Here is a 19531-nt window from a genome sequence, read left to right on the forward strand (position 1 = left end):
TAGTCCCCGCCCTTCTCTCCTTGTCTAGACCGCGATGCCCGGTCCTGTGTGCACCCCACTGTAGTCCCCGCCCCTCTACCCTTGTCCAGACCGCGAAGCCCGGTCCTGTGTGCGCCCCCCTTGTATTCCCCGCCCTTCTCTCCTTGTCTAGACCGCGACACCCGGTCCTGTGTGCGCCCCCCTTGTAATCCCCGCCCTTCTCTCCTTGTCTAGACCGCGACACCCGGTCCTGTGTGCGCCCCCCTTGTAGTCCCCGCCCCCCAACCCTTGTCCAGACCGTGACACCCGGTCCTGTGTGCGCCCCCCTTGTAGTCCCTGCCCTTCTCTCCTTGTCCAGACCGCGACGCCCGGTCCTGTGTGCGCCCCCCTTGTAGTCCCCGCCCTTCTCTCCTTGTCTAGACCGCGACACCCGGTCCTGTGTGCGCCCAAAAACTGTAGTCCCCGCCCCTCTACCCTTGTCCAGACCGCGACGCCCGGTCCTGTGTGCGCCCCCCTTGTAGTCCCCGCCCTTCTCTCCTTGTCCAGACCGCGACGCCCGGTCCTGTGTGCGCCCCCCTTGTAGTCCCCGCCCTTCTCTCCTTGTCTAGACCGCGACACCCGGTCCTGTGTGCGCCCAAAAACTGTAGTCCCCGCCCCTCTACCCTTGTCCAGACCGCGACGCCCGGTCCTGTGTGCGCCCCCCTTGTAGTCCCCGCCCCTCAACCCTTGTCCAGACCGCGACGCCCGGTCCTGTGTGCGCCCCCCTTGTAGTCCCCGCCCTTCTCTCCTTGTCTAGACCGCGACACCCGGTCCTGTGTGCGCCCCACTGTAGTCCCCGCCCCTCTACCCTTGTCCAGACCGCGACGCCCGGTCCTGTGTGCGCCCCCCTTGTAATCCCCGCCCCCCAACCCTTGTCCAGACCGCGACGCCCGGTCCTGTGTGCGCCCCCCTTCCGATGCATCCAGCACTTGCTGGACGTTAGGCGGTTTCCAATTCTTGCTGCAGTGGACAACGCTGTGTGCGCCACTTCCCAGTGGGCATGGGCACGTCTCTGGGGTGCTGAGCTAGATGGTGATTCTACCAGCTTGTTTTCCAAACTGGCTGCCTCATAACACGTCATAAAAATCACCATTTGCATGGCTGTTGTGCAGTGTATGAAAACCGGAATTGTCTTTTCCAGGGCCAGCAGTTCCCGGCGTTGCTCACGGACCCCTCCCTGGCCAGCCAAGGAGGCGCGGGCTCCCCACAGGTCATCCTAGTGAGCCACACCCCGCAGTCGGCAGCTGCCCCCTGTGAAGAAGTGGCCTACCAGGTGCGGTATATTCTTTGTCCATGCACCTACAGCTTTGGAAGGGGTGGTGGTGCAGGGTCATGGCCAAGGGTGGCCTGGGCAGCTGGGGCCAACCTCTAGGGACGTGTCCCATGGCCGAATCCTGTGGTGACAGCTACAAGATCGCATTGTTTCATGCCATGATTCTTGGGGCTGAGGTTTTATTACCACTAAACTAGTGGGCAGGCAAGACCCAGCTGTTAGGGTCTTCGTGGATGCCCGCATCCCTGCCGGAGTGTCACTGTAGGGGCCCCAGCTTCCTGCCTTGCAGACCCGGGAGCAGCAGGGGATGACTCAGGTAGCTGGATCCCTGGCGTCCACACGGGCGCTCTGGAGTGAGTTCCTGTGTTAGACACTGCGGCCCGGCAGGAAGTGCAGGGCCTGTGGCTCGTGTCCCAGGGGCCGGCCAGGTGCAGACCAGTTTTGGAGCACGCAGGCCTGTGAGCCGGCTGCGCAGCCTGGGGCAGATGGAAGCAGCCGTGGCCTCGAGGTGGCTGTGGTCATGCCTGAGGAGTGCAGCTGCCCAGTCCTGTGTCTGAGTGCTCCTGGCGCAGTGCAGGCACACACCTTACCTGCTGCCTGGGTGTACCAAACCAGCGAGCCAAACGGCCATGCTGTCTTCTAAGCTGTGATTTCAGCATTCAGCTTAGTGCAGCTAGAGGAGTCAGTTCGTCGAGGATTCCCGTGCCCAAGTGAGCCTGAATGTTCTCAGGCCAGGGACAGCCTCCGCCTGACAGCCATCGAGTGCTGGCTAGCAGAGCCACAGAGCACACAGTCTGAGCCGGCAGGGAGGAAGCGGCCGGGGAAGCCCTGCGAGGTGCTGTCTGTGTTGCTCTGTCGCGCTAGAACGACAGCTTCCGGTCGCTGCCTGCTCTTCCCGTGCTCCTGGAAGCTGGAGCCAACTAAAGCTTCTGGGCCCGGGTTGGCCTCAGCTCAGTCCCTTCTAGCCCCTGCTGCGCCCTGGCTCCGGCCCGTGGTGCTGTGCGCCTCCTGACTCCATGTTCACTGCCTGGGGCCGTAGACAGCCCTCCGGCAGTGTGCCATCCCATGCTTAAGACGAGGTGTCTCCTGATGGCCACCCCAGGGACAGGTCAGAGAGACAGAGAGACAGGACACAGCAAGCTCCTGGCCCTGGGTGCAGGTCCTGGCACAGCGCTGTCATGCTGGCGTCTCGCTCGCCTTGCCTTTCCATCCCAGGTTCTGAAGACAAACCCATGCTGAGTGAGACTGCGGTGTAGACGTGTGTGTGTTGGGAAAGGGCTGTCAAGAGCCGCCTCCACAGCCAGTCTCTGCTGCAATGGCCAGGGCTGATTGGAAGCCAGGAGCCAGGAGCTTCCTCAGGGTCTCCCACGTGGGTGCAGGGGCCCAAGGACTTGGACCGTCTCCCACTGCTTTCTGAGGGACCTCAGTAGGGAACTGGATCAGAAGTGGAGCAGTCAGGATCTGAAGGGGTGTCCATATGGGATGTGGACACTGCAGATGGCGGCTTAACCCACCATGCCACAGTGGCAGCCCCCCTAGACACTTCTGCAGTTTATTTATTTAAAAAGCGGGGTCCAGAAAGGGAGAAAGAGAAAGAAGGATCCTCCATTGCAGATCCACTTCCCACATGCGCATAATGGCTAGGGCTGGGCCAGACCAAATCCGGGAGCCTGGAGCTCCTCCATCCGGGTCTCCACACGGGGGCAGGGACCCTGAGCACTCGAGCTCCTCCATCCCGGTCCCCCACACGGGGGCAGGGACCCTGAGCACTCGAGCTCCTCCATCCGGGTCCCCCACACGGGGGCAGGGACCCTGAGCACTCGAGCTCCTCCATCCGGGTCCCCCACACGGGGGCAGGGACCCTGAGCACTCGAGCTCCTCCATCCGGGTCCCCCACACGGGGGCAGGGACCCTGAGCACTCGAGCTCCTCCATCCGGGTCCCCCACATGGGGGCAGGGACCCTGAGCACTCGAGCTCCTCCATCCGGGTCCCCCACACGGGGGCAGGGACCCTGAGCACTCGAGCTCCTCCATCCGGGTCCCCCACACGGGGGCAGGGACCCTGAGCACTCGAGCTCCTCCATCCGGGTCCCCCACACGGGGGCAGGGACCCTGAGCACTCGAGCTCCTCCATCCAGGTCCCCACATGGGGGCAGGGACCCTGAGCACTCGAACTCCTCCATCCAGGTCCCCCGCATGGTGGCAGGGACCCTGAGCACTCGAACTCCTCCATCCAGGTCTCCCGCATGGGGGCAGGGACCCTGAGCACTCGAGCCAGCCCCGCCTTCCAGCGTGCACGCCAGTGGCCGGATTGGATCCCAGGCACTCCCACAGGAGATGCACGTGTCCCCAGGCACTCCCACAGGAGACGCACGTGTCCCCAGGCACTCCCACAGGAGACGCACGTGTCCCCAGGCACTCCCACAGGAGACGCACGTGTCCCCAGGCACTCCCACAGGAGACGCACGTGTCCCCAGGCACTCCCACAGGAGACGCACGTGTCCCCAGGCACTCCCACAGGAGACGCACGTGTCCCCAGGCACTCCCACAGGAGACGCACGTGTCCCCAGGCACTCCCACAGGAGACGCACGTGTCCCCAGGCACTCCCACAGGAGACGCACGTGTCCCCAGGCACTCCCACAGGAGACGCACGTGTCCCCAGGCACTCCCACAGGAGACGCACGTGTCCCCAGGCACTCCCACAGGAGACGCACGTGTCCCCAGGCGCTCCCACAGGAGGTGCACGTGTCCCCAGGCGCTCCCACAGGAGGTGCACGTGTCCCCAGGCGCTCCCACAGGAGGTGCACGTGTCCCCAGGCGCTCCCACAGGAGATGCACGTGTCCCCAGGCGCTCCCACAGGAGGTGCACGTGTCCCCAGGCGCTCCCACAGGAGATGCACGTGTCCCCAGGCACTCCCACAGGAGACGCACGTGTCCCCAGGCACTCCCACAGGAGACGCACGTGTCCCAAGCAGTGGTGTCACCCACTGAGCCAGATGAAGCCCCTCTGCCCCTCCGCCCCCGGGCACCTCTCGGTGTGCGATGTCTGTGGCAGTACCTGTTTTTGTGCACAGGGAAGCAGGTCCAGAGGTAAGTGAGACCCTCGAGATGGGTTGCCTGTGAGACAGCAGTGTTGACCCGCGGGTGTCTGAACAGAGGAACGGCGCTCTCGATGGTCGCGCTCGGGCTTCCTGGGAGTCGCCGTCTGCTGGCCTCCAGGGAAGTTTTCCGGAAGAAGCCAGCTTGTTAGAGGGAGGTTGGTTACGTGCTGGGCCTCGTCTGAGGTGAGCTCAGTGTCTGTGGCCGCGGGTCGAGGCGGGCAGGGCCAAGTCCCCTCGCCCCTGCCCAAGCAGACCTGCCCCGAAAGCTGATCCAAGAGACCGGTGTGGGCACGCTGGCAGGCTGCCTGGCTCAGCTCAGCCCCACCTGGAACGGATCCCCCTCTCAGTGGCACCTCAGTGCGTTTTCACGTGTGCGTGGTCCCTGCGAAGGCCGGGAGCCTCGCTGTTGTTGGAAAGTGTTGGTGTGTAGAAGCAGCATTGCGGTGAGTGGGCCTCACGTAGAATCCTTGCGTGCCGTGAGTGAGCTGTCTGTGCTGTGTGCTGGTGACCGTGCCTGCGGATGGACACTGTCAGCGTGGCCTCTGTCTCAGCAGGTGCAGGAGTGTGTGCACCACCACTGCAATGTTTTCCTCTTGCTCTTTGTTCACAGGGAGTACCTTGTGTGTAACGACCTGAACACGTCCAAGCGTGTTTTGTTTGTGTGCGTACCCACATGCATGTACACACACCTGTCTGGGGCGTGTCACACACTCACAGTGTCTCTTCTATTTCAGTCCTTCTTCCCCCACACAATTCTTTTATTCCAGCACAGATTACTAATGCCTGAGCACCTGGTGGAAATCTTGCTGCAGTTAAATATTTCCCTCTAGTGTGTATCCAGGATTATGAAAAGTTAGCTGAGAAATTAGGAATAATGAAAGTGTCAGAAAGCACTGTCAGTTTTCTTGTCATCGTTGCCTTAATCCCCACACAAGTTTCCGTCGCACAGCTGAGCCCTGTTGTGTGCTGAACAGCTGAGTATCAGCCCCTCCTGAAGCAGTGGCAGCCGGGCAGAGGCCCTGAGCCCTCCCGGTCAGTGTGGCTCCCACGTTGAGGGAGGCGCCTTCTGCAGCTGCCGGTTGGCGTGTGGCGCGGCTTGGTGGGAGTGGTCCTCAGGCAGAGCATTCTCAGGGTATGTGCTGGATTCCTGTCCCAGCCCACGCTCGGCAGCGCCCAGGGGGCACGTGCTGTGTGCAGGAGCTCATTTGGTCCCCCTCCCGGCAGGCTGGTGGCCGTGTCACTGTGAGCTCTCAGCTGCGGGAACAGGCATGTGGGGTCCACTCTGGCCCACAGTGGCCTGGATGGCAGTGCTGGCGCTGGACTCTGCACCTGGTCTGTCTGGCTCTGGCCGTCACTCGTTTGTCAAATCTTGGTTGGTCAGCCCTCGGCCGGTGTCCCTGGCTAGATGTGACCGAGATGATGAAATGTGTGCCCTGCGGGCCAGCGTGTCCACACCTTCGTGGGCCTGTTGTGTTCCTGCCGTCTGCTGCCGTGTAGGATGTGCTCATCTGATGCTGAGAGAGGCAAGTCACCACGTTTCTGACCCACTCTAGGTGACCGACGTCTCAGCCGCCCTGGCCCAGGGCCCCCAGCCTGAGAAGGAGGGCCGGGCGCGCCAGTGCCTGGAGTGTGACCGCGCCTTCTCGTCGGCCGCGGTGCTCACGCACCACAGCAGGGAGGTGCACGGCCAGGAGCGCGTCCACGGCTGCGTCGTGTGCAGGAAGGCCTTCAAGCGCGCCACGCACCTCAAGGTAACCCTCACCCGGGGCCGGCTCCCGCCGCCGGGGCTCACGGCCTTGCTGGCCCAGACAGGAGCCCAGGGAGAGATCACCCCGCGTTTCCGAGAAGGCTGGGGTACACAGCCCTTTACCACGCGGTTTTGGTCGTAGCCGTCTCTGGTGTGCATCCTCCGTGCACTTCAGTGTCGGTTTCTGGTGTGGGTTGGAGTGGCGTGGAAGCACCACTTCTCACCTGTCACACGTCCTGGGAAGGCTCTGGGAAGCAGGCGTGCTGGCCACAAGGTAGCAGGCCTCCCAGGGGAGGTGGCCGCAGCTGGTGAAGCGCTGTGCACTCACCTTGGGCAGCAGCCCTGCCTGTGCACCTCCACACACACAGGCTCCCTGCACGGTGTTCATGGCCACGGCCTTGTGGTCGCAGGTTGTCGGATGTCCACATGAGAGGCAGCTCAGGGAGGGCCTGGGGCAGCAGGAGCAGGAGCAGGAGTGGGGAGACTCCCAGCCCAGTGATATGCAGTCCAGGGCTCTCCTTCCTTCTAAGGGAAACCATGCAGAAAGGGACAAAAGCCAGACAAAGTCTGTCCTGGACAAACCTGACCAGTGCTGCTTGAGCCGGAAGTCGCACGTGGTGCGTGTCCAGTGCAAGGTCATAGTGTGGGTCCGTGAATCTGTGCTGGTGCCTCCTAGGCCTGCTTCTGGTGCTAGCAAAACGAGCTAGATCCCAACAGAGGGCGTCCTACAGACCCTGGCCAGCCCTGTAGAACCGTGCAGGTCCTCACAAGCAAGGCAAGTCTGAGAAATGGTCAGGGGAGGAGCACGAGGAATAGAGCACAGAGTGGGGCGGAGGGCACGCGTGGGCCTAGCGACCGCGCGGCAGCGCCAGGACAGCGCACACCGCATGCAGAGCTAGCCCAGTGGCCCTGGGTGCGTGGGGCGTGCATGTGTCTGCTCGTGCTTTCTGTCCGCTAAGACGCTCGCTGGGAAGGCTGAACTTGGGGTGGGCGGTGGAGGAGCGGAGGGGCCTGGGGCTGTGCTCTCGCTCCTGGTGAGGAGTGCAGGGCCAGGAGGAAGAGGAGCCCTGCACTGCCGTGCCTGCCGGCCGAGCTGGCCGCTGTGGACGTTGTCATGTGGGGCGATGTGAGGACATCCTTGGTGTCCACCTGCTCAGACGCCGCCTGCACGTGCCCGCAGAGCCGAGAGCAGAGGCCCCGAGAACAGGGGGCTGGGGGCGGCAGGCTGTCCTCCCAGCACAAGTGGGAAGAGTGAGAACTGGGGGGGAAGTGGGAATCTCTAGCAAGGTGCAGGATGGGAGGGACGTGGGCCCACGGCAGAAAGGCTAAGTGTGTGAGCAGGGGCCTCCAAGGGCCTCACAGATCAGGGCGGTGTGGCCTTTCTCCCTGGGGACCAGCAGTGCTGGCCCAGCTTGGGGAGGGCTTGGCGGAGAGCAGACAGACACCCAGGTCGTCTGCTAGCGCTGAGCAGCCTGACAGCTCGCAGCCCCGTCACTCCTGAGTGTCCTGGGGCACAGGACTCTCCCCGCCCAGCCGGTGCCCCTCCTTCCCAGGCACGGAGATGCTGCCTGCAGTCTCATCCCAGAGCCTGAAGGAGCTACACATGTGGTCTCCTCCATCTCCACATTCGCCTACTGCGTCAGGGTCAAGAGCGAGCCACCTCGGGCGTCCCGTGTGAGGACAGCGTGAGAAAATCCACCAGGGACGGAGCCACTGCTCTCTGGCGAGCTATCCAGGGAAACGCCAGACGGGAGAGAGCACGTGGGAGCACCCTCCTGTGAGGCCTGCCTGCTCGCAGGGCCAGGTGGACAGGACACACTCGCTCCGTCTTAGGGAGGGAGGCTCTGTCTGAAGCCCAGACGGGGTCTCAGGAGGAGGCTGGAGCCAGCCCTGGCGAATGGATGGGGTGGCAGGACCCTGAGACAACAGCCTGGGGTGTCCGACCACGACCCACTTCTCCCCAGAGAGCCTTCTCTGGGGTTCCAGCAAATGCCCAACACCCAAGAGTGCCACGGGAAGCAGGGTTAAGGTGGGCTGGATGCCACCCCTCTGACCTGGACGACACACCACCGTCCTGTGCGGCAAGGGGGCCGGAATTACAGGGGGCCGTGTGGGTGCTATGTAGTGAGCTCGAGGGTGCCAGGAGAGGCTCGCAGCTCCCACGCCCGCCTCTTCTGCTCTGGCCCAACATGACAATGTCCACAGCGGCCAGCTCGGCCGGCAGGCACGGCAGTGCAGGGCTCCTCTTCCTCCTAGCCCCGCACTCCTCGCCAGGAGCGAGAGCACAGCCCCAGGCCCCTCCGCTCCTCCACCGCCCACCCCAAGTTCAGCCTTCCCAGTGAGCGTCTTAGCGGACAAGGAAGCGCGAGCAGACACATGCACCCCCCACGCACCCAGGGCCGCTGGGCTAGCTCTGCATGCGGTGTGCGCTGTCCTGGCGCTGCCGCGCGGTCGCTAGGCCCACGCGTGCTCTCCGCCCTCCCGGGGGGGGGGGCACCTTCTGCACTTCGGTTTTGCTCTTTGAGGAGGCAGAACCACTTCCTCAGCCAAGCAAGGGAGGCTTCGTGGGGCAGTGGATGCAGAGAGCAAGTCAGGCACAAGGGCTGCTTTCGTGTCCAGGCACCATGAGGGTCCTGTCCACCAGGGGCCCAGGACCAAGGAGAGACGCCCTCCCATCCCCCACTCCCTGGGCTCCTTGTTCCTGTGCCCGGTCTGGGTTGTGCGGGCAGTGGGACAGGCTCGCCAGCAGCTCTTCTTCCCATCCGAGCACCCCACCACAGACCACAGCCGCCGTGCCACAGTGTTCCATCGCCCTGCGAGAGGCGGCTGGCCGCGTGCCCCTGCAGCCTTCTACGTTGCACATAGTAGGCGCTCGCTGTGTGAAGACAGTGGTCCCAGAAATGGGGAACTCGGTCCTTAGCACGCTCGGGGTTCAGTGAGATTGTCGTTAGCTGTGCGCTGCCTGGGGGAGCAGAAGCCCAGGCTCAGCCTGCTCACCGCGGAGGGCACCTGCCCCCGGCCAGGCCGGCACTCGGCCTGTGCTGCCAGAGCGCCCAGCGGAGCCAGGGCCTGGCCTCTCGGTCTCCTCCTGTGCTGTCTGGCCGTGGAGTGACGTGACGCCTGTGCATGTCAGACACTCGCCACGCATGGCCTAGGGGAGAGTTCCTGCAGACTTGTGGCTCTGCCGGCACTGGTGAGCCTGGGGAGCAGGAGGCGGTGGCACCCAGTGCCCTGCGGGTGCAAGCAAGTGAGCACCCTGGTCCCAGGGCGCAGTCTCTGACACACGTGACCCTGCAGCTTCAGAAGGCTGGGGCTATGTGAGGCAGGAGCCTCCGCGGTCTGCAGGCTCTCGGGAGAGTGTCCTTGAAGGACGTCTCTGCCACCGGCTGGGCCCACCGCTGATGGAAGAACCTGACGTGGAGCTGTCCCTGGACTGGCGGCCCGGCATCCGTGGCCTTGTGTGGTGTCCTCATTGCAGCCCGAGGAAGGACTGCGTGGCCTCATTGAAGCAGGTGTGGCCAAGGCCACGTCGTTTGTGGTAGAGCTCAGGTTGGAGCCGGGGTCTCCATCTTGCTCCTGGTGACAGGCTCTGGTCCTGGGGAACACAGCGTCACGTGGCCTGGTCTTGTGGTTGCCACCGGTGCGTGTGTGTGGGGCTTGGCTCCCCTTTGTGCTCTGTGGTCTTAGGCTCTGTCGGCGTCCTGACGTGTGTCTGTGCTTGTGCTCTCCGGCAGGAGCACATGCAGACGCACCAGGCGGGCCCTTCCCTGAGCTCCCAGAAGCCGAGAGTGTTTAAATGCGACGCCTGTGAAAAGGCGTTCGCCAAGCCCAGCCAGCTGGAGCGGCACAGTCGCATCCACACAGGTAAGGGGTGCAGGGCCGCGCACTTGCTGTGGGGAGGAGACAGCGGGGCTGGGGGAGATCTGCACGTACAGGGCCACACCTGCAGGTCCCCTTGTTGTGATCAGTGCGTCATCCTCCCTGACTCTCAGCTCGGAGACACTGCTGCTGGCGTCATCACCCTAGAACGGAAGCCACGGGCAGGAGCCCCTCCTGTTAGGACAGGCACACGGCCCCCACCTCAGCCCGGCCCTGCAACCCCTGTCCCGCTGGTGACGCGGTTGGAGCCCTTCTGTCTCTGCCTCCTTCCGTCACATCACTGCCTCTCAGTCCCCTGCTCCACCCACAAGGCTCGGCCTCCCCAGGGCGCCTCACTGCTCCCAGCCCTTCATCCACACAGTGGCCATACTGAAACCCTGGGCCCAAAGGAGCTCCTCACACACACCCCTCCCCGGCCTGGGTAGAGGCTCGGTCACCCACGGCTCCGTCACAGCACCTGGCACAGCCATGCCGGATCCTCCACTCGCCTGCCCCATCGTGCCTCTGCTTTGGAGCACGGTGTTCCCGGGGCCAGCAGCCTTCCCCTTCTCCCCGAGCTGTTTTCTGAGTCGTCCTCTGGCCTTGGCACATGTGGCCCTTCCCCAGGGGGCTGCTCCATGGCCACCAGGGCCCCAGGGCCCACATGGCCAGCCCTCCCTGGGTTCCCTACCATCTCCCTCCCTGGGCTGTGGCCTTTCTCAGGGACCTGGAGCCTCCGTGTGTGTGGTTCAAGTTCGATGCTGAGCTGCTGTTATTTGCATGCTCGCTCCAGGTGAGTGCTGTTTGCTGTTGGTGGTGAGGTAGATGCAGGGCCCTGAGCACCGTGGGAGGGCGGAGGTGACTGGACAGTGCAGGGGAGCTGCACTGCGCCGGCAGGTGCCATCTGGGAGTGTGGAGAATGGGCGTGCCGCCTACACTGAGCTGCACTGGTTGTTGTCTTCCTTTAATTTCCTGGTTTATGTGCTTCATTAAATATTTCCATAGCGTCTCTCAGAATGAGTGGTTTAATAACAGGTATCTATTTTGTCTTTTTTAAAAAGATTGATTTATGTATTCGAAAGGCAGAGTTACAAAGAGAGAGAGGGAGAGACAGAGAGATCTTCCATCCACTAGTTCATTTCCTAAATGGCCGCAACGGCCAGAGCTGGACTGATCTGAAACCAGAAGCCAGGAGCTTCTTCCAGGTCTCCCACGTGGGCGCAGGGCCCAAGCAGTTGGGCCATTTTCCACTGCTTTCCCAGATGCGTCCAGGGAGCTGGATCAGAAGTGGAGCAGCCCGGTCATGAATTGGGGCCTGTATGGGATGCCAGCACTGCAGGCAGTGGCTTTTATCTGCTGTGTCACCATGCCAGCCCCTCTTTTTTTAATTTTAAAAAATGTGTTTGTTTTCATTTTTGTTTGAAAGGCAGGGAGACAGATACAAAAACATCTTATAGTCACCGATTAAATTCTCAAATGCCTGGGCAGCCAAGGCTGGGCCAGGCTGGAACCAGAACCTGGACGCAGTCCGGGTCTTGCACTTGGGTGGCAGAGACCCAGGTACCGGAGCCCTCACCACGGCCTCCCCGGGTGCTCGTCAGTAGGACGCTGGGTCAGGAGCGGAGTGTCTGGGACTCAGACCAGCCCCTCGAGCAATGGAGGGCGTAGCTACCGTGCCGGATGCCTGCCCCAGGCCCCTGGGCGCCGTGTGGATTTTTCCCTTTCAGTTTCTCAGATACTCCTCATGCAACTGTGGAACATTTAACATTTTAGTGTTTTTATCTGATTTTTAAAAATAGCATTTGTACTTGTTTCTGAGTTTTGTTTTATCCTTTGTGACTTGAGATAATGTGGTGGTAGCATCTGCTGTCCTGCTCTTTGTAGTTAAGCGGATCGTGAAGACTGGTGTTGGGCCGTGTGTGTGTGTGTGCGTGTGCACGCGTGTGCACACTGGAGCCCACCAGGTGGCTAATGGACCTCATCTTGACTGTCGCTTATGAGGATGTTCTCTTCACCCCCCCCCCCCACTTTTTTCATTTTATGCAAAAGGCAGTGAGACAGATCTTCCGTCTACTTGTTCATCCTTAAGTGCCGTGCGGGTGGGAGCTGGGGCAGTCTGAGGCCAGGACCAGGAACACTATGCAGGCCTCCCGTGTGGGCACGCACGTCAGCGTGTGTACCGCGAGCGCATGGACAACCAGGGGTGTGCACTCATGACCCCAAGCCCGGCTCCCTGAGGGTCTCTTGTCTGCGGGTGCTTGGTGCCCTGCGCCTTGATCTGCCTGTTGACAGCACACGGTGTTCTGGCTTTAGCGCCTAGTACTTGTCCTCCTGCTGCAGCCTCTCGCTTCGTGCAGCCCAGCTAACCCCTGAGAGCTCTGGGAACGAGCCAAGCATGTTCTGGCATTGTTGCCAGTCATGCTGCCTTGGCTGGGACTTGTAAAACTGCAAGGACTGGGGAGGGGACCGGCTTGAGTTTCCCTTTGTTCCGGACCCCATGAGACAGCTTCCACGGGATGGGAGGGGAGGAAGCAGGTGGCGTTGGGGCAGTGCGGGGTGGGTAGCGGAGCCAGACGTCGGCCTGGTGCCCCTTCCCCTTGCTCTTCAGTCTCCCTGTTAACGCGAGAGCAGTTATGTAGCGTTCACAAAAGCGTGTGTGTCTGTTGAGTGGAGCTGGTATTCTCGTGTCCTGTCTTCATTTAAACCATTTATGCTCTGCTTTTTATCATGGGTGCTTCTGGGGCTCTGAGTAGTGCTGATGAGAGTTCTGTCCTGGCACGGAGTGGCTTCACCAAAACTCTTGGATGGGCAACAGGCGGCTCATCGCCGTGTCCCAGTGCGCAGGTTAAAGCACTGCCTACAACAGTGGCACCTGGGATCGGTGTGCCGGTGGAGTCCTTGCTACCCGGCTTCGGATCCAGCTCCCTGCCGACGTGCTTCAGAAAGCAGGGGTGATGGCCCACGCACGGGGGTCTCTGCCCTCGTGTGGGAGACCCGGATGGAGATCAAGGCTCCTGGCTCCAGCCAGGCTTAGCCCTGGCTGTTGCTGTCATCTGGGGAGTGACCCAGTAGGTGGGTCTCTCTGTCTCTTCCTCTCTGTCCCACTGCCTTTCAAATAAAATAAGCAAATCAAAAAAAAGGAACACAACCAAACCAAGCGTGGCCTCTTTTCTTCAGAGTCCCGCTTCTCTCACACACGCTTGTCAGCGGCGGCTGAGATGCTGACCGTGGCCTCTGTCCTGCAGGGGAGCGGCCCTTCCACTGTACGCTGTGCGAGAAAGCCTTCAACCAGAAGAGCGCGCTGCAGGTGCACATGAAGAAGCACACGGGCGAGCGGCCCTACCGGTGCGACCACTGCGCCATGGGCTTCACGCAGAAGAGCAACATGAAGCTGCACGTGAAGCGGGCGCACAGCTACACCGGTGAGAGGCCCTGAGCGCCGTGGCCCTGCGCACGGGCTTTCCCGAGGGCCCGCGGTGACTGTGTGTTGTGAGGGGCCCGGCAGGGCACGGGCCGAGAAACCCAGCTTGGGGCCAGCGAGTGCTGAGGTCAGGAAGGGGCACAGTGGGGCCGGACTCTGGGCTTTGGGCAGCTCATCCCTTAGTGTCTGCTGGCTCCGAAGTTGGCTGGGAGTGGCCCCGCCCCCAACACAGGACCTGGTCAGAATGTATTTCTGATTTGTTTCGGCAGAGGATACAGAACTTTCTGGGAGCAAAGCGCCCCACCAGACTTGAGTGGGTGCATTGAGTGGTCAGTGGACAGAGCTTCCCGTAGCCTGGGGGCAGCACTCAGGAGGCCCTGTCGGCGCTGCTGCCGCCTCCGTGTGCTGGTCTTGGGCCATGGAGGTGCCGGGCAGCGGCCGGCAGGTGCACTGCTGCTCAGTCGGTGTCTGTCGGCCCAGAGGACACCTGGCTGCTGCACTCCACCAGCCCGGTGCTGCCAGAGTAGAGATCCCGGGCTGTGGGACCGCGTGGGCTCCCTCTTGTTGACTCCAGGCTGTGTTTCGGAAGGGGTATAGCAAACACGCAGAGGAGGAGTTAGAAGTAGGGAAGTCCGCCAAGCCTGGCATGATGGCTCGGTTTGACAGGAGTGAAAAGGTGTGTGTGTGAGCAGCGGGGCCTCTGGGGGGCAGGCGGGCGGGACATCCCCTCCCCAGGGCGAGATTGTGTGCTCCCTCCTTGCCTGAGCCTGCCACCCGAGCCCACAGGGCGAGGCGAGCCAGGAGCTGCCTGTCTGAGGCTGTGCCTGTCCTTTCTCTGCCCGCGTGCAGGAACCTTGCCGGAGGCCGCGGGGCACCCGGAGCAGGACGGGGAGGAGCTGAGGACCTTGCACTTGGAGGAGGTGGTGCAGGAGGCGGCGGGCGAGTGGCAGGCGCTCACCAACGTGTTCTGAAGCCGGCCGGAGCACGCGGCCCGGGCCAGGGGCCAGGACGGCGCACCGGGATTTCTGTTTCAGGGCTTCACGGGTTGGAGTGCTGCACGATCGGTTTTTAGCTCTGAAATTCCCTACGGATCATTGTCTTTCAGAGACTGACAGGAGGGAAGCTGGGAAAGACGCAGACGCGGCGTAGCCCGTGTCTGCAGATCCCTGCACTCAGGTACTGCGAGGGGCAGGTGCACCTCCACACCGCGGCCAGTGCACCGTTCTGGCAGAAGCTGCGGTCTTTCTGTCATTTAGTGTGATTTCTTCGTCTTAGCAAGACAGACGTCAACTTGGAGCAGCCTGCGGGATGCCCGCCGTGCTTCCTCTTGGGCGAGGCGTAGCCTAGAGCAGGAAAGTGTCCCACCGCACAGGGACGCTTTTGCCACTTTTTTGTCTGTCCATTTGGAAAATTAGAAGAAATCGACTCTTTGTAGTCTGCCATGAGTTAATGCAACCAGTACCTTGAGAGCTGGCTGGCCCAGCGCTCTCCGACGCGGACCTCGGGTCCTGCAGAGCAGTGCAGTGTGGGGCGGCAGCAGGGGGCCAGAGGAGCTGGCCCAGGGCCGGTGCCACGGCCGCTGCAGGAGTGTTTGCTCAGGTGCGTGGGGTGAGGACCACACAAGCCATCCCTGCAGCCGGGGTGCGCAGGCCGTGTGCCGGAACGGGCAGCGCTGCCCTGTGGCCTCCACGCCGTGACCTTCTTGTTCATCCTGAGGAGTGTGTTTTATTTCAGGGACTTCTCAGTATCATCAATGGTGCCACAGCAAACACGTCCCCCACGGAATCCCACCCATGCTGGGGCCGAGCGCTCATCGTCCAAAGATGGAAAGGTCCCTGACTCCACGTTGGTGTCCTGTGCTGTGTACAGACGGCCGCGGACAGGCGGCAGGCGGGCTCTGCGCCGGGGCGTCTGCTCTGTGAATAGCGCCCGGGGCTCCGCGCCCCACCAGCACTTCAGACCAGTATTGTGTTCCTTCTCCCGCAGAGGGGTATCTTCTCCACTGTAATATAAAGCTGGGTTTTATTTTATTTTCCTGAAAAATAATTGCCTTTATTTTCTCTCGCTGCCTCCTTGGTTTCAGAAGAGAGTAGTTTTATTATAAATATCGTATGGACTTTGTATCATAAGAGGGGCTCGTTGCCGATTCCTAAGAAGGAGACGTTTCACTGTTAGTCTGGAAGGCACCTTCCGATCTCGCTGTTGTTCACCTCTGCGGATGTACATAAGTACTGTTGATGGTGAGATGGAAACTTTTGTTACGTGAAGATATTTAAGTCAGAAAACTGTTAAATAATATTACTTTTTTTCCAAACTGCTTTGTGTATTGTATATTTTTTTAAGAAAACGAAAGCCTTATTTGACTTATTCTTGTGATGCTGGACTTATTATAAATCTCGAGGTTTCCCTGAGTGTCAGTGTGTGTAACTGGCTACTGTCAGTATATTCAGAATAATTGTAAGTGTGCTAGAGTTTCAAAGGTTCTGCTTTTAATGCACTTTTTTCTTTTATATACAATTTTGTATTAAAATATTTTAGAAATGTTAGTTAATTTTGATGAACAAATATCCCCCAAAGTTGAAATTATTGGAATTTTAAATTTTCGTTCTTGCTGGGCTATTTATTTTGCTTTTAGCATTAAATGTCACCTCAGGACCCCTTTGTAAAGGGTGGTTTAGTTTCCAAATTGTACAGAAAACATAGTTTAGTGAACTGTATTAATTAATTATGCCTACGTCAGGCCTTAACAGATGAATCTAAAGCCTATTTTTATTTTGGTTAAAGAAAGAGAAATCTATCAATAACCCATTCTATGTCTTCTCTCTGATTATTGGAAGGCAAACACAAGGCATCTACTGACTGGTTTGATCTCCTTCCTAGTCACAAAAGCTGCTGCTTTGCAAAACAGTCTGTGACAGATGTGAGGATTTGGACAGGTGCGCTTTCACTGGTTTCTTGTGGTTTACAGGCTGATCTGTATCTTCTGCTGGCTGATTGAAACGTCCTCTTAGTGAGATCCAACTTCCTGCGTAACCGGGGTTTTGAGCATAGAGTATTGTGTTTCTAGCCCATCTCTGCGTAGCATACTGCCTTGGGATGACCATAAATTTAAAAGTGATGTTAGGAAATGTGATTAATGTTTTTCTTTTAAAAATATTGAAGGTAGACTAGCTCGCCGCTTGGGTAAACTCCAAGTCCAGATATTTTTCACAGAAAAGAGTTTCACTGTGGCTTGGCTCTGCCTCCAAGTCCGCACAGCACAGGTATGGCTCAGGAGAGCTGGGGCCCCGGCCCGGGCCCGGCCCCCTGGCCAGCAGGCCCTAGCTGTCTCTAACCCAGTGTCCTGGTGAACTCTGTTAAGCACGTAAAGGAGCTGAGATGGATCCCTCACCGTCCCAAAGACACTGAACTTCAGGCCAAGCTGGGAGCTGGTGCCGCGTTGAGACCAGCGCCGCGCTCCTCATGGGGGCCTCCCAGAGCACACACTCAGGCGCCCCCGCTCCATAGGCTCCGCTTTGCTGCTTGTCAGGGGCATAGGTGGGAGTGCGCCGGGGAGCCCCTCCCCCAGCAGCCCACCTGCGGCAGCTCTGGCCCCTGAGGGCGCTGATGAGGGGGGAGTGTTAGCCACGGGTCCCTCTGCTCCTCCAGTGTCCTCTTCCTACCCTTTCTGTCCTTAGGGACAAGGAAGTCTGGGTGTCAGGCTGACAGCTCGTGTTCCGTGACCCCTCCAACCTGATGTGCCGGGCACGCGTGTGTCAGTGCAGGCAGGAGAGTTTTGACAGTGGCAGTGAGCTTCTGTGCTGGCTTTTCCTCGCTTTGGGAGAATATTTGCAACGTATTGAGACAGACATATCAACCTTAGAGGGCCTTCACGTGAGCAGCATCCTGCAGGAGCCATACAAGCTACATGGAACTGCTTTCCTAGTGCGCGTTTTTAGGGATATTTCATGCCTGCTTCTTACGTAATTGTTTTTCCCCAAAGGTTATTTCAAAGTCGAAACTGTGCCCTCCCCTCACAAAAAAACAAAACAAAAAAACAAAAAACAGTTAATCAAGTGTTGATCATTGCTAATTTATTATTTTTCTAAAACGTATCGCATAGCAAGTGAGGTGGGGGAGATTTCGCGACTGACCCTTCCAAACTAGAGTTACCCTGCTTTGATTTTAAGATTTGTGTATTTATTTATTTGAAAGGCAGAGCAACAGAGAGGCGGAGACAGACAGAGAGAGAGGTCTTCCATTGGCTGTTCACTCCCCAGAGGGCGGCCACAGCCAGATCTGGGCCAGGCAGAAGCCGGGAGCCAGGGGCTCCATGCAGGTTCCCGTGTGAGCCACCTTCCACTGCCTTCCCCGAGGCGTTGGCAGGAAGCTGGATTGGCAGTGGGGCAGCCAGGACTCGAACCAGCGCTCTGACATGGGCTGCTGGCCTCGCAGGTGGCGGCTTCACCACATCACACCACCAGCTTTGCCAGATAATCTGTACTCTTGTAATGTAGATGCTTTTGTTTCTTTTTATCATAAATCTTCAAAGGAACACACATGACCCAGCTTGATGGGCCATCTCCACCCGGGGCCTCCATGTCTTGACTTCATTGTAACGCGAAACCCACTCTTGTCTGCAGCGTGAGGCGGCGGGGTTGTGAGCGTGCAGGAGCCTGGCACCTGCCTCCTGCTGGCCTCGTCTTGGCCTTGGCAGGGTCCCGGACCAGGCGTTGTGTGGTCCCTGTGTGTCCCGTGCGCAGACACACACGTGCTCAGACGGGCGCGCTCACGGTGTCCGCGTCCACTGCCCTCAGGCGCTGTGGCACGGCTTTGTTTTTTTGTTTTTTTTTTTTTTTTTTTTTTTTTTTGTGAGAATGACTAATAAATATTTAAGACACTAAAAAATAGAGATCAGTAGAAATGGCAGAGCAATAGCTGGTAAGCATAAAGGATTTTGCTATTTAATCTTTTTTATGTGTAACACTTCACAGCATGAACACTTTTGTATTAAACCGAGATTTGTATTCTATTTGAGATTCTAAAATGACATAGTGATTTGTTCTTAATTCACCACTAGAGAAAGTTTTTAAAGTTAATTTTTTTTATTTTCAGAAGAGTTCTCTTTTTATCTTGAGAATTGTTTCATGGTCTATTTATACATTGGATGATATTTATTTAATCCAATTTTGTATTAGAAATGGATAGTTATGCCAAAAGCCACTGTGCTGGCTTTAAAAATAATAAAAATAGTTTTTGTATTATTTTAAAACTCCTGTATATTTACTTATTTGGGTTTGGGGTCAGCTGTAGCTGGTGTCCAGGTAGCACGCTCGGCACGGGCCCACACACCAGGTTGCTGGATTTCATGCAGTGAGGACGCCGTCCTCCGATCCTTCTCCAGGGCTCTCTGCTTTGTCTCACCTTGGAACGGTTCTTAGGAGTGGCTTGAAAACCAATCGTACTACATCAGTTTGCTGCCCATGATGTGTGGGTGTTGGACTTTCCTGGGGACATCAGCGTTGGCTTGTAGCATCTGCTTTAACCGTACGTGAGTGCGTGTGGTTCTGTGCCGCATTCGCAGGTGGAAGTTCCCGGTCTGTAGACCCATTATCCCCTTTGGCAAACTGAGGGCCTCTGTGCAGAGCAGGGACCCCACACAGAACTGAGACAGTGGAAATGGTCCTGCAGGACGCGGCCCCAGGCGTGGAAGCCCGCTGCGTGCGTGCAGAACTTGAGGCCTTCGTGAGGAAGGGGCTAGTAGTATTTGTTTTACAATTTATTTATTGGAAAGTCAGCTAAGAGAGGGAGAGACGGAGATCGCCCATCCGCTGGTTTGCTTCCTAGGTGGCTTCGACAGCCAGGGCTGGGCCAGAAAGCTGGATCAGAAGTGGAGCAGCCAGGTCTTGAACTGGCACCCATAATGGGATGCTGGTGTCACAGGCAGCGGCTTTACCCACTGCGCCACAACACCGGCCCCAGGATTTTTTTTAAACTATGGGGGGGGGGGGTGTCTGCGCTCGTCCATCATTCCAGGGAAGTGATGGGAGGTCAGACCCCACGGTGGGCCCTGAAACCAACGTGTCCCCGGCATCCCGGGTACACTGTACTCCCCCACACACACACACACCGC

General features: G+C 59.0%; 1 protein-coding gene across 5 annotated transcripts in view; it reads left to right on the top strand.

Moving 5' to 3' along the window:
* Nucleotides 1-18553, top strand: part of ZNF236 (zinc finger protein 236) — a 116111-nt gene extending 97558 nt beyond the window's left edge. For 3 of the 5 annotated variants that reach the window (XM_062201816.1, XM_062201817.1, XM_062201818.1), the window contains exons 27-31: nt 1160-1291; nt 5947-6144; nt 9875-10004; nt 13244-13420; nt 14269-18552. In XM_062201816.1, the coding sequence (XP_062057800.1) occupies nt 1160-1291; nt 5947-6144; nt 9875-10004; nt 13244-13420; nt 14269-14390 (759 nt within the window). In that variant the 3' untranslated portion in view covers nt 14391-18552. Of the gene's footprint in view, nt 1-1159; nt 1292-5946; nt 6145-9874; nt 10005-13243; nt 13421-14268 lie in introns of all 5 variants that reach the window. The other 2 variants (XM_062201820.1, XM_062201819.1) reach the window with 1 other exon arrangement.
* The last annotated feature ends 978 nt before the right edge of the window (nt 18554-19531 follow it).

This window comes from Lepus europaeus, chromosome 9 (assembly GCF_033115175.1).
Source record: "Lepus europaeus isolate LE1 chromosome 9, mLepTim1.pri, whole genome shotgun sequence".
Classification (NCBI taxonomy): Eukaryota; Metazoa; Chordata; class Mammalia; order Lagomorpha; family Leporidae; genus Lepus; species Lepus europaeus.